Below are 14,986 nucleotides of genomic sequence, written 5' to 3'. Positions count from 1 at the left end.
GGGAGGAGGGGCTGCCGAAGAGGTCGCCGGGGCCAGAGCAAAGCGGGCACAGCCCCAACCCTCTTCGAGGGCCAGCGCGGTCGCGGGGCGCGGGCGAGGGGATGACGGACCCGAACGACTCATTTCCAACTCAGAACTGAAATCCCCTTCCCTCAGGCCTTCAGCGGCTCGAGCTCGGGAAATCCTAACCCCTTTCCCCCTCTTCTCTAGCCCTTCTTCCTGCCCCGGGGGCGGGGGTGGGCGGTGCGCAGTTTTCCAGAGGCGGCCGGGCGGGAGGCGGTGGCCGAGCGGGGCGGCGCGCATGGGTCGAGGGGGAAGGGGTGGGCTGGGGGAGGGGAGTCCGGGAACTTTGAGACTCGGCCCCGGGGGCCCTCGGTGACATTCCAGGCGGCGCCACGCCAGGCCAGCCTCCCGGGACCCTCTGCCGGCTGCAGACTCGCCGGCTGCGCAGCTCGGAGAGACACCCCGGGCCGCCCCCCGCGGCCGCGCGCGAACCGGACGGCGGAAGACGTGGCCGCCGGCATGGGCAGCTTCTCGCCGGAGCCGTGGCTGCCGCGGCCGCTCAGCCCCTCGGGCCTGGTCCTCGCCGCGGCCCTGCTGCTGCTGGTACTGTGTCTGCGCGCCCGACGCACCAGGTAAGCGCCCCTCCGCCCGGCCGAGCAGCCTAGCGCCCGGGTCACGCATGCGTCCTGGGCCCCGCGACCGCGCGCGACCCAGATGGTCCAGGGAGCCCCTTCCATGACTGCGGGCGCCGGCGTCGCTGGGGGTCGTGTGTAAAGACAAAGGCTTCGTCTGCCTCTTTCCCAGGCACACGCACACGTATGCAAGCGTGGGGACTGAATTCGATTTGCTGCTCCGGGCTCGGTTGTAGTCTGCCTTAGGTTTGCATTATACATTATGCATCACGCATGGCTTCCAGACACACTTTGGTGCCTTGTTACAGTGAGTTGATGCCTTATGGCCTAGCATTCATAGAGTATTTCAGGAGGGGAATTTTCTTTCTTTTCATTCCATTAAAAGTGAAATGTTTTAGGAAAATGCCAATGTATGGTATGAGCAATACCTCTGGGTGCCTGTCAGTGCCTCAGTTTACCACTGGTCCGCATCTGGAAAAACGAATAGTACCTCATGGGATTTTTGTGAGGACTTAATGAACTTATAATGTGTATTTTATACATTTACTCTGTTATTTTCATTAGAACAGAATAAACAGCATATTAACACCAAAACCCAGAAGTGTGTCACTTCATTATCTGATTTGAAATGTGGAAGGAGAAGTTCAACATAAAAGCACTCACTTTGAAATCACTCTATTTGTCTTTTCTAACCGGGTCACTTTTCATACTATCAGGTTCTTCTTCATAGCTTTTTTTTTTTTTTTTTTTCCTCCCTTGTTTTTTGTTTTTGTCTGATCATCTGGGTGGAGTGTGGTGTCATTCCCTGAGGTAGGACAGGTTTGGAGGGACGTGTTAGATAGTGAAGTCTGTGTTTCTGGTGCTCAGTGGCGAGGTCCGGGGAGGATATTTAATTATGAAAGTCACAGATATGAAAATGGAACATAAAATCATGAGTATAGATTGGTCACCTTGTGAAAAAGTTTGATGGAGAAGTAGGGGGCCCGGGCCACTCTCCTTGTTGAAGAGTCTGGCAGAAGAAGAAGGACCACCAAAGGAGACTGAGAAAGAGGAGCCAATGGCATGGGAAGAAAACCAAGCGAATGTGGTGTCCCAGAAGCTAGGTAGGGACATATTTAAACAAGTAAGGGGAGTTATCTGTGTCAGATGCTGCTGAGAAGTCTAGTGTGTTGAGGACAAAGGACCATCAGAGTTGACAAGATGCAGAATTGGTAAGAGTGAAGCTGAGAGTTAATGGGCATGGTAACCTCTTTGAAGTGGATTGAAGTGCCGTCTGTCCTACAGTGGCTAAGATTTTATATTCAGACAAGAGTGCAATGTAGTATTATGTTTCATATCTCTTGAGCCAGTAATTCCAGTAATTTTATTTAAAGGAATTTCTCCTGGTGAAATAATCGTGAAGGTCCTTAAAGATTTCACAAGCTCAGTGCTCATCAGGGCTGCTTATAATAGTGAAACATTAGAAAAAAAACTAGATTTCTGAAAAATAATTGGTTTAGTTAAAGAAATTCTAGCATATCCGAGTAATAGAAAGTTATGTAGCCATAAAAAACTATAATGTAGACTATATGAAGACATAGAAAGCCATATTCAAGATATATTAAGTGAAAAAAATTTAAAAACACGGTTCGTATACATGGTGTCAATGACCTCCAGCCAAAGACTGCTAGGAAGACACCTGTAGTGGAACAAGTTGAGTTATTGCTTACGGCAACTAGAAAGAACACACGCCATTCGTTCTGGGTAAAAGAGTGTAGAAAGGACCTATTTATGGCATTTGGGTTTGTGTTATGTGATTTGGGGGAAGGTTCAAGGAAGCAAGGTTTTGCTCTGTTGGTAAGATACTCCCAGAGAGCTGGGGCTGGTCTATGACAGGAGACCTTAATCTCCTCTATGAGGCGAGAGGAATGCATTGAGGCTGAATCAGCAATTAGTAAGTAAGCAACAGACTCTAGAATTAGTAAGGTTTGGGGGATATTTGGTCATTTTATTGACTTAGTATTCATGATTTTTGTCAGTATTTAGACATGATTATGGATTGATCTCGTTTTTGACTTTATAACAGTCACAGAGTGGCTTTCTTTGATCACTTAAATGTCTGATTAAGAATGGCTTAATGTTTGTGCAGTTGTTTCTGTTCATCAGAAGAGCGAAGCATGGTAGCTACTGTCAACTGAAGAGAAATACACAACCTAAAAGTTGTGAGTTATGTTGTTTCCTGGAACCTTACTGAAGACTATATAGCCCAGGAGACAGCCTCTGAGATAGCTCTGAGGAACTGTTCCGAAGAGGCAAGGGAGGCCAGGATATATAGGAGTTTTTGCTGAAAAAAAAAAAAATCATGTAGTTGAACATCAAAAGATTACTGCTGATCACAAAAAAACAGACATTTCAAGTTAACGATTTTAGTGCTTTTCTACGTATGGGAAGGTGCAAGAGTCCAGGCTCATTGAAGTGATTTCTTACATATGTATCTTCACTATCTGGGGCCAGCGTCCTGTTCTTCTCCATCCTGAATTCCCCCCAGAGTGCCCCACACGGTCAGGGGTGGCTACAGTGGCTGGTGGCTAGGCAACATTTTGTTTACTGGAACGGTAGGCAACACTTTTTGTCCGCACTAGGAGTGCCAAGCAGGCACCTCGATGTCAGGGATTGTGTTCATCTTTCTTAAAAATATAAAAGGCTGCAAGGATATACCACAGACATTTGAGGGGGGGCAAATTTACATACAATGAAATGTGTAGATTTTAAATGTACCATTCGATTAGTTTTCATGCATGTAGACACCCATGTTAACTGTCACCCCAGTCAAGAAATAGAATATTTTCTCACACCTCTTTCTAGTTAGTCCCCACCCCTGAGCTCTGATTTAGTTTTGCCTGTTCTTGAACTTCTTATAAATGGGATTATGCAGTATCTTCTTTGGGGTATGGCTTTCTTCTGTCAACAAAATGATTTTGAGATTCACCCATGTTGTTGCATATGTCAGTAATTCATTCATTCTATTTCATTGCAGAGTAGTTTATGTTCTCTCTCTATATAAACTGTGGTATATACATGTATATATGTACTATATATATATATATACTACATTTATTATGTATGTGTGTGTATATGTGTTTACTACAATTTGGTCATCTATTGTCCTTTTAATAGACTTTTAGTTATTTCCAGTCCGGGACCATTACAAATAAAGCATATGTAGACATTCTTTTACAAGACTCTTTGTGGACATATATTTAGTTCCTTCTTGGGTTAAAATCCTGAAACCTATGAGAAGGTTGATGGATCATAGGGTAAAGACTTATACTCACACCCATTTTGGAAAATGCCATTTTTCCAAAGTAACTACTTTTGTAACACTTCCAGTAGTACATACTATATGAGAGTTCCAATTGCTCGCTATCTTCACCTATGTGTGATGTGGCCAGTCTGTTAGTTTATAAACCCTATCTTTCTAGATTCTTAATTTTATTGTCTTCCCCTGAAGAGTGATGAATTTTGTTATAGTGTGCAGATGTATTTCTGGCCGATTCTCTTGAACTTGGGGGAAGCTTAGTTTTATCCTTTATAAAGATGTGTCTATGGAAAGATCAAGATATTTACCAAGCTTCTTTTCTTTGATGGGATTCAAACCCTAAACTCTTGTCTCCCCAGCAGTGGGCAGCAGCGGAAATCTCTGCTCAGTTCTTTGAATCTTGCAGCTGATGCCTTCCACAGGGCTCTTTGAAGTCTCCTCCACAGATGCACACTTCCAAGTTTGGCCAACAATTTGAAGGGTGTCTATATGCATGTTTTTCTAGGTTTCTCTTCTTGATTTCCAGCCACTTCAGTATCCCAAACTCTGACACCTCAGTCAGTAATATTGTAGCTTTTTTGCTTGAGTTCCAGCTGTCTCTCCCCCTTGCAGACGGGTCAGAGGAAATGCTGTCTACCCTGGACTTAATTCATTATGGGTCTGTTCTTTAAGGGTTGACTCCCCTTCAGTATCTGCCTTCTTTTGCTTGTTCTTTAGTGCATTTAAATCATTTTTTGTTTGTTTATTTTGTCTTTTGCTATCTGTGAAAATGTTAGGTTATTTCAATCTACCTCACCATTACTGGAACCCAAACCCAGACTTCTAACAGTGATTATATCTAGGTGATATCTTTTTTGTGAAATGATTATTATTTCCTTTTTTATGCTTATATTTTTAAATTGTCATAATACATACATATTTCTTTCATAATACAAAAAGAATGATACATTTAAAATAAAACTTTGATAAATTCTTTTAAAATGTTTTTAATCATTTTTTTTTTTTTTTTAGAAGAACCAGCATTCTGGGTCAGTGTAGTAATAGGGTTCTAACTTAGAAGATAAGATTTGGGTGGTGCTAGGAAACCCAGTTCATTTCCAGAAAGTCATGATATATATATGATATATATATATATGTGGATATATATATATATAATATGAAATATGTTTTTGTCCAATAATTAGATACATGTTTTAAAAAAATCACTGTTTACTAATAATAGACTTTAATACAGATACATACTTTCCAATTTATTTTAGAAGACAACATCATATAAAAACAGAGTCTGTAGCAAGGCAGAGTTGAAAACAAACACATCTCTATTTTTCTTTCCCTACCTCCCCATCCCCTGTAAAAAGGACAAAAATCAGCCCTACCAAAACAATAGAAAATAAATATAAAATAGTTAAATTATTTTAAATAAATGAAATAAAAATTGGCACTAAATTTTATGTTTCCTGAAGAGCACACTTAAAACAGAATTAAAAGTTTATAATGAATAGGGGAAAGTGTTTACAGAAAATATATGGGGAAAGGACAATAGCACACATTTTTAAATTTTACAGTTCAGGATATGAGAAGTCTGAAATGGGCCTTACTGGCTTCAGTTAAGGTGTTGGTAGGGTTGCATTCCTTTTGGTGGATCCAGGAGAGAATCAATTTCCTTACCTCTTGCAGCTTCTTGAGGTCACCAGAACTCCAATCTCTGTTTCAGACTCTGACACTCTTGCCTCTTTCTTATAAGGACCTTAGTGACTACACTGAACCCACCCAGATAATATAGGATAAGCTTCCCATCTCAGGTTCCTTAATTCAGTCACATTGGCAAAGTCCTTTTTGCCATGTTAGGTAACATATTTAAGTTAGGGATTAAGGATTAAGAGGTGGGCATAACAGCAAAGGAAACCATAAACAAGACGAAAAGACAACCCTCAGAATGGGAGAAAATATTTGCAAACGAAGCAACTGATAAAGGATTAATCTCCAAAATTTACAAGAGCTCATGCAGCTCAATATCAAAAAAACAAACAACCCAATCCAAAAATGGGCAGAAGGCCTAAATAGACATTTCTCCAAAGAAGATATACAGATTGCCAACAAACACATGAAAAGATGCTCAACATCACTAATCATTAGAGAAATGCAAATCAAAACTACAATGAGGTATCACCTCACACTGGTCAGAATAGCCATCATCAGAAAATCTGCAAACAGTAAATGCTGGAGAGGGTGTGGAGAAAAGGGAACCCTCTTGCACTGTTGGTGGGAATGTAAATTGATACAGCCACTATGGAGAACAGTATGGAGGTTCCTTAAAAAACTAAAAACAGAGCTACCATTTGACCCAGCAATCCCACTACTGGGCATATACCCTGAGAAAACCATAATTCAAAAAGAGTCATATACCACAATGTTCATTGCAGCTCTGTTTACAATAGCCAGGACATGGAAGCAACCTAAGTGTCCATGGACAGATGAATGGATAAAGAAGATGTGGCACATTTATACAATGGAATATTACTCAGCCATAAAAAGAAACGAAATTGAGTTATTTGTAGTGAGGTGGATGGACCTAGAGTCTGTCATACAGAATGAAGTAAGTCAGAAAGAGAAAAACAAATATCGTATGCTAACACATATATATGGAATCTGAAAAAAAAAAGGTTATGAAGAACTTAGGGGCAGGATAGGAATAAAGACCCAGATGTAGAGAATGGACTTGAGGACACAAGGAGGGGGAAGGGTAAGCTGGGATGAAGTGAGAGAGTGGCATGGACTTATATATACTACCAAATGTAAAATAGCTAGCTAGTGGGAAGCAGCTGCATGGCACAGGGAGATCAGCTCAGTGCTTTGTGACCACCTAGAGGGGTGGGATAAGGAGGGTGGGAGGGAGACGCAATAGGGAGGGGATATGGGAATATACGTATGCATATAGCTGATTCACTTTGTTATACAGCAGAAAGTAACACAACACTGTAAAGCAATTATACTCCAATAAAGCTGTTAAAAAAATAAATAAATGGATTGAGCCCAGGAGAGGACACCTCACCAAATCACATCTTCTGGATGACATCAGAGAGAGTCCCCCTCCTCCGGAGATTCAGAGGGTCCACATTCTGTGACCTCTGAATAATCTCTCCCAGTCATCTTCCTTAATAGAAAATGGAATTAACAGCGACCATACAAGGTAGATACGAGAAGCAAAGTGCATGAGAAATGTGAACACGTTTTGTAAAGTGTGAAGTCACTCGGAAGACAGTTGGCTTGCACAATTAGGTTTCCTTGGTTCTTCCCAGAGATCCTTTTCTCTTTGTTGCTGTTTAGGGGGAAAAAAAGTGGGATGAGTTTCCTTCCCTCTTTCATCCTTCTCCCCCAACACACAAATCCCCACACCTCCAAAATGCTGTAATTGGTAAGAAATAAGATTTAAATGTTTTTAAGATGAATTTTAGTCAATGTAAAAATTCAATCAGTGGTTTTTTTTGAGTTATAAATTGTCAAGGTTAGGTAACAAGTTGTTTTGAAATGTTGGTTTTGTTGACATAACGGTATCACACAAGTCAATTTTCTTCTTTCTAATTACTTAATTACTCCCCAAGGAGACCCCTGGTGCTCCAGATCCCTCACATTGTTACCATTGCCTAGAAAATGAGAGGAACTAGGTTGTCATCACTAGTGGATGTTTTTCTTCTTTCTTCCCTTTTTCTTATAAGAAAATGTAGGACAAGGATGTGGGCAGCTGAAAGCAAAGTCATTATCTATGCAGAAGAATGCTGATTTAACAGGTGGATTTTTATGTTTTTACATAGGAGGTGATAGGGACGTCTCCAGGCACATTTGTGACTCTTGATTAAATGACTGATCAATTACTGCAGGGTGCTACACTTATCTTTACTAAGCTGTGGGGTTTGGATTGGTCTTGTTACCATTTGAGACATTTCAGGCTGCCTCACTATTTTATTTTGTAACTTTAAAAAAAAGTTCTTGAAGATAGAGTATTCCCACTATGTAATTAGTGGAACAGGTAAGTTTTGAAAAACACATACTTTGCTGTTTAGTTGTGTGTCATTCAGAGTGATGATTCACTGGGTCTTGGGAAGTTCAGAACTGCTGATTGGGTTCACACTGAGGATTGCTTAATGCTGGAATCATGATCTGCTGATAAATCCTGACTATCCCTTTAAATATATATCATCTGTTTGCATGAGAAAAATCAGTTCAGAATTTATGCCAACTCAGCATAAATCTCTTACCTTTATCAGAGTGAAATCTTGGAGTGCTTCCCTTAGTCATGCAGGGCCATTTATGTATGTAAAATCATGGCTCACTGTTTCCCAGCAATGGGACTTCCTTGTAGAAGGAGTGTAGTGTAAGGCAAAGAGCATGGCTGTGAAGCCAAAATGGACGTAGGTCCAAAATCCAGCTCCACCCCACTATGATGCTGACTTTTGAGAGGAAGGTAAGGGAAGATGGAAATGAACGTAACAGGCTCTGGGCTTAGATGTTTTGCATATGTTATCTCATTTAATCTTCACTGCGATTCATGAGATAACTGTGAAGCTATTTTTTCAGAATAGAGGAACACATTAAGAAATTAACCAGTTTGCGTAAGGTTGCAGGGCTACTCAGGGGTAGAACTGGGCTTTTGATTCCAGGTCCATTATAGCTGTGGTAGACAGAATAAAGCCCCCTTAATCCTAAGGGGATTACAAAAATTAATACAAAAATTAATAGAAAATTTTTAGAAGTTTTTCACACTTAATCTCCAGAACCTATGAATAAGTCACTAAAGTTTTTCACACTTAGTCTCCAGAACCTATGAATAAGTCACTCTGCAAAGTGGAATGAAGGTTGCTAATCAGCTAACCTTAAAATGGGGGATGCTACCAAACTATTGGGTGGGCCCAATGTAATCACACATTAAACCTGGAAGAGGGAGGCAGGAGAGGAGGTCAGTTGACAGTTGCTGGGTCTAGAGATGGGTTAAGGAGTGCAAAGGCCAAAGAATGCAGGCAGGCTCTCGAAGCTGGATGAACAAGGAAATAGATTCCCCTCTAGAGCCTCCAGAAAGAAACCTCGCCCTGCTTACACCTTGATCTTAGCCTAGGGAGAGCCATTTTGGACTACTGGCCTACAGAACCATCCGATAGTAAATTAGTATTGTCTAAGCCACAGATGTGTGGTAATTTGTTGAAGTGGCCATAGAAAGCTAACACAATAGCCGGGTCCCCCGTGCTCTTTGCATTAAACTGTACAGCCTCTTGCAAGAAGGTTCAGAGAGCAGGAAAGACTGGGACTCAGATGACTTTGCTGGTGGCCCATGAGGAGCAGGATAGAAGGCAAACATTTGTAAATACTCAGTGTCTATGCTAATACATAATAATTGGAGAATTTTTGGTCCCAAAGTTCGCAGATTACCATGAGCTATTCATTGATGTCTCTCTTCCTTATCCATCAATTCACAAGTAAGGTTTGAATGTTTGTTATGTATCCATGTAACTCTGTGCATCTTTAAAATCTTTTTGAAAATGTGATGTGGGCTGCAGGCATTGAGGTGCATCCCTGCTTACTGCTACCCACAGCCTGGAGGAGAAAGCCCAGGGTGACTCTGAGGAGTGGAAGGGGTCTGGGGTAACAGGACGCTGTACTTCACTGATTTCCCCAAAATCAAGTAGAGCAGAGAGAACCATCAGCTGCAGAGGAAAGATTAACGGCTTCTTGGAGAAGAATATTTTTGTACTTTATCCAAAGTAAAATCCCACTGAAATGACTTCAGGTTACTGTTCTGTGAAAGACAAAGGACAAAGTTATAGAATGCTCCTTTGCTGAATAAGAGAAGGTGACATCTATTATATCATGCATTTTTATAGCTGAAGTGCTCATTTTATGGCTTTGGCATTTTTTTCAACATAGACGTATTTGGGATGGGATCATTTTTTGTCTATAGGAAAGTGGAAAGGATTAATTAAGTCTGTAATTGCTTAATAACAAAAATTAATAGAAATTTTAATAAAAGTACAATCATAACAGGATTTAAATCCATTGTCATTTCTCCTCATAACTTTATCCTAAATAGTTTATAATAATGAAGAAGAAACTATAAAAGCTTGACTTTAGTTTTAGCACTAGCACAATACCTGGCCCTGAGTAGGTCCTCAGTGAATACTTGTTATAAGAATGAAGGACGAATGAATGGGTTTGGTGCAGTAATTGTTATCTATTTCCAATATGAATATTTTAGAGTTGTAGATATTGATATCAAAATATACAAACTATATACAAAAATGATAAATGTCATACATATCAATTTTCTGCCACTTTGATTAGAAAGTGAAGATTTCATAAGCAAATGCTTACCTATCATGAATATTTACAAGTGGAGAACATATATTGGTGCAATGATTATTCTTTAGTATAAACCTGACTGAAAACGTAGCAACTGGAGTGCAGTCAATTCCTAAAATTCCTGCTTCTGAAAATTCAGAGTTTAAAAATACATATTGTTAACTTTCAGGTTTAGGCTCTGGATTTGTATAACTGGGCTTACGTTTCTGCTGCCTGGCGTGGGTGAACAGTGTGCTTTGTTGAACAGATCAGAGTTCCTTTGTGAAAGGGCTGAGCCTGGGATTGGTTAATCACATAGATTCACACACATTTTCGTCTTTGGTACCCTGAACACTAATAATGGTGGGATGAATACTGATAAATATTAGAGACCAGGTTTTCTGTTTGAAAATCAGCATTGCTCTGGTGAAAGCATTGCTTTGTATTAGCTGTCCCTTAGAAGTGTGGTCCCCAAACCCCTTTATCCCAGAAGACAGGTGGCTTGTTGTTTGGTCATGTCTAGTGGTGACACTGTGTTTTGGCAGTGCTGTACTTTGGGGGCAGGATGTGAAGCGATTAACATTTTTGGATGATGGATCGTTACCTGGATTAGGTACTCCGATATTGTTGACTTTTCAATCTATTTTTGTGTGTTGAGTATGAAGTCCTACAGAATTGTTTTTGACTTGTAATAATGGCGGCCAATACTTTTGAGCGCTTCCTGTGTGCCCACAAGACACTGAGGCAAGTACTTTATAGCCATTATTAGATTTAATTGATTGAATCCTCCCTCACAATAACTTTCCTCATTTTACAGAGGTAAAAAAGTAAGTCTCGTTTAAATAATATTCCCAAATTCATACAACTAGAATACTGTGCAGTTAAGGTTCAAATCCACAGTGCTTGACTTCAAGTCCAACCATTTAACACCATTTGTGTTTGTTGTTTTACTTTTTAAGTTTTCTTGCAATAATGTTCTGGCATATGCCCTTACCCTTGACTGAAAACGAAAGTATTAAGATCTAATACGACTTTAAAGCATTTCTGGTAGAAATTTAACTAAGATATGAATACATACATTTGGACTTTTAAAAGAAGGATATGTTAAGACTGAAAAAAGCAGGCAGTACTAGCCTGCTGTCTCCTTCTGACACTAGATTGTATGAAAGTGACATTTGTTGGACAGTGTGAGAAAACACCTGTTTTTCCTTATTCCATTTACTGGCTCTTGCACTCACTCACTTAATGGCTTAGCAGAGGATTTGAGGTTCACTGTGTGTCCACACTGTCCTTTGTTCAGATACAGTAGAGAACAGGACGGATCATGCCGGACCCTGTCTGTCTCTCTCTCTTCCTTTTTTAACATACACAAAGCTGTATATGTTAATGTATACAATTTGATGAATTTGGAGATAAGTATACATCAATGAAACCATCACCACAACCTGTGCCATAAACATATCCATCACCTGCAAAAGTTTTCCCACCCTCTTTATTTATTATTGTTATTAAGAACACCTAATATCTACCCTCTTAGCAAATTTTTAAGTGTATAATACAGTATTAACTAGAGGCACTATGGTGTACAGTAGATCAGTAGGACTTATTCATGTGGTGTTACGGAAATTTTGTATCTTTTGACTAATACCTCTCTGTTTTCCTCTCCCCCATCCCCTGTTAACCACCATTCTACTCTCCTCTATGACTGTTGGAGATTCTTCATATAAGTGATATGACATAGTATCTGTCCTCCTGTATCTGGCTTATTTGACTTAGCATGATTTCTTCTAGGTTCATTCATGTTGTCACAATGGCAGGATATCCTTCTTAAGGCTGAATAATATTTCATTATAAGTATAAACCACATTTTCTTTATCCATTTGCCCATCGATGGACATTTAGGTTGCTTCTATGTCTTGGGCTATTATGAATAATGCTTTAATGAACATGGGAGTGCAGATATCTCTTTGGGATCCTTATTTCAATTTTTTGGGATATATACCCAGAAGTGGAATTGTGGGATCATATGGTAGCTCTATTTTTAATTTTTGAGGAACTTCCATACTGTTTTTTATAGTGGCTGCACCAATTTACATCCCCACCAGCAGAGTACAAGAGTTCCCTTTTCTCTTTTCTCCACATCCTTGCCAACACTTGGCTATTTTTTTAATATATATATATATAATAGAGGTGTGAGGTTATATCTCATTCTGGTTTTGATTTGCATTGCTCTGATGATTAGTGATGTTGAGCACCTTTTCATATACCTGTTGGACATTTGTATGTCTTCTTTAGTAGAATGTCTATTCAGTTCCTTTGCCCATTTTTTAATCAAGTTATTTGGTTTTTTGCTATTGAGTTGTCAGAGTTCTTTATAGATTTTGAATATCAATGCTTTATCAGATATATGGTTTGCAGATATTTTCTCCCATTCTGCTTTTTCATTTTATCAATTGTTTCCTTTGCTGTGCAGAAGCTTTTTAGTTTGGCATAATCACACTTTTTATTTCTGCTTTTGTTGCCTGTGCTTTTGGTGTCCTATCCAAGAAATCTTTGTCAAGAAGCTTTTCCTCTGTGTTTTATTCTAGGGAAGACTACCTCTTGACACAAAGACTAATGAGCAGGCTGAGTGTCACACCTTAATCTTTTAGAAAACTTGTAAAAATTGATTCAAGATCACTGTTTTCAAAAGGAAAATCATGTTGAAGGAACCTGGAATCAAAGGGAAAGGATACTTTCACCCTCTGGGAATCAATTAAAGATAGTTTAGTGTGTTTCCCATTTTAACAATCTTTCCTAAATGGATTCTGCAACTTGTTGTGTGTCACTGCTGCAGTTATTATTGCACTTAGAGAAGCAGCATTAAATATTGTGTGAAAAAGTGTTACAGACAGTTCAAATGTTACTTGATGTAGCAAAATGTAGGTGTTTCTGATATATCTCTTGAATGCTTTCAGGTCTATAGTGAACTTTCAATCTTGCTTTGGATTTTAATGACCTTTTTCACATGGACAAAGAATCTCAGTCCTGTATGTAGGATGTGTAACTTTGCCCTTATTTCTTTGTAGGCATACATGCAACTTCTTTCACTATGCATGCAGTGTATGTGTGTGTGAATATATAAATGTATAAATATATGTGTGTATATATGTGTATATATTTCAAACTAGTTCTCCCCTTTTTGCTTGTCAGTGTGTTATACCATATGGTATAGAGCATCACGCCAAAAGATAAAAATATTCCTAGAACATATGAAATCACCAGTCAACTGAAGAAGGGTAAAGACTTTTGACCACAGCATTTGTGACTCTGATGCATTTGTGGGCCATAGCATACTGGCTTAATACCCCAATTCTAAAAACAGGACATATTTTGAAGTTAAAGTGGCTCTTACTTTTTAAGGGAAGGAATCCAAAAGTAAAGTCTTTAAAATTTTTATTTTTCTAGAGGCATTGATTCAAATAAGTGTTTTCTTTCTATGTTGAAATTCTCCATATGTATTTACAGAACTTTCCCCTCTTATTTTAATCTCTAGATTTACCGTACAGGGAGACATTGGAGATGGAACCCACTCCATTGGTGGATGGAGTCTTTTGGTTGTAAATAATACAACCACTACACAGTTTTTTCTAACTTATTCCATGGATGGGATGTTTCAACCAAAAAAGAAAGGTACAGAAGATCAAATCCTACAGTATTCCTAGGGACCATGGAATAAAGTCATAATAACAATGTGACTCAAGGCTGTTTAAGCCCCAGCAGTAAGCAATAAAGGGTCTGCAGATGGTCTACGATAATGCCTTATTGTGCTACTCAGACTTTACTCATTTTACATCTCAAGTAGATTCAGGTTCCTTTGTGCCATATTGAATATTGTATTCAACTACTTAATTAAACAAAAATAGGGGAAAAACTACAGCAGTTAATTTCCTAGCCAAGGATTGAATATATTTTTTACTAGAGACATAAACTATCACATAAAATAGAAGCAGTGCCATTGCCATGAAATTTCTGGGTAGCAGTTCTGTAAATAGTTCTCATGTTATTTGATGAAGATCCAATCTTAATTTCTCATCTCTTCACTGATTATGATACTTATTCTTTTGTATTTAATCAGCTCTCCTAGTTGTCTTTTTTTTTTTTTTTTACAAAATGGCCCTACCTGGGCTTGATTTTTACAGGGTGGATCTATAATAGAATAGTCTTGCTAGACTGCATCTTAGCAATGCCATTCTTCATTTTATGATTTATGTTTGCATTCTGCAGTATTGTAGTTAACTTCTTGGACAGTGGTTGCCTTACCTTGAGACAAACATAGATCTCAAAAATGTTCAAGCAAAAGTCTTATTCCTGAAACATCTACATATTTTATTTGTTCTTGTGCTTTTCCCTGTGTTGACTAGAGATCTACTATAGAGAAGTTTCTTTAGTCCCAAATATAAGTTAATGAAGTTGAGTAGGTAGGTACAGATGTTCTTAATTACATTGCCTTGGAAGATATATGAAAATTGCCTTCCGCTTTATAGGCAACTATAATATTTTTAAAGGGTTAGTCTTTCCTCTTCTAGAAGCCAAAGTGACTGATTCATGTCAGTTTTCTCAATCTGCTTTAGTGGGACTAAGATAACTCAATCCCTCTTTGAAACTCTATATTTGTACTCTTTTAAGACAGTCATATTTGAGAAGAAATTCTGGCCAAATAGAACCAAAAGCTGAAATAATGTCT

The 14,986-nt window shown here is 39.1% G+C and overlaps 1 protein-coding gene across 1 annotated transcript in view; it reads left to right on the top strand.

The window, feature by feature from the left end:
* Positions 1-371: 371 nt before the first annotated feature.
* Positions 372-14,986, top strand: part of LOC133077160 (cytochrome P450 7B1) — a 181,350-nt gene continuing 166,735 nt past the window's right edge. Inside the window, exon 1 of the mRNA XM_061171844.1 lies at positions 372-635. Within this exon, the coding sequence (XP_061027827.1) occupies positions 523-635 (113 nt within the window). The 5' untranslated portion in view covers positions 372-522. The remainder of the gene's footprint in view (positions 636-14,986) is intronic.

The sequence above is a fragment of the Eubalaena glacialis genome, chromosome 17 (genome assembly GCF_028564815.1).
Source record: "Eubalaena glacialis isolate mEubGla1 chromosome 17, mEubGla1.1.hap2.+ XY, whole genome shotgun sequence".
NCBI classification, from domain to species: Eukaryota; Metazoa; Chordata; class Mammalia; order Artiodactyla; family Balaenidae; genus Eubalaena; species Eubalaena glacialis.
The sequence above is the reverse complement of the archived record's forward strand: the minus strand, read 5'-3'. Positions and strand labels throughout refer to the sequence as shown.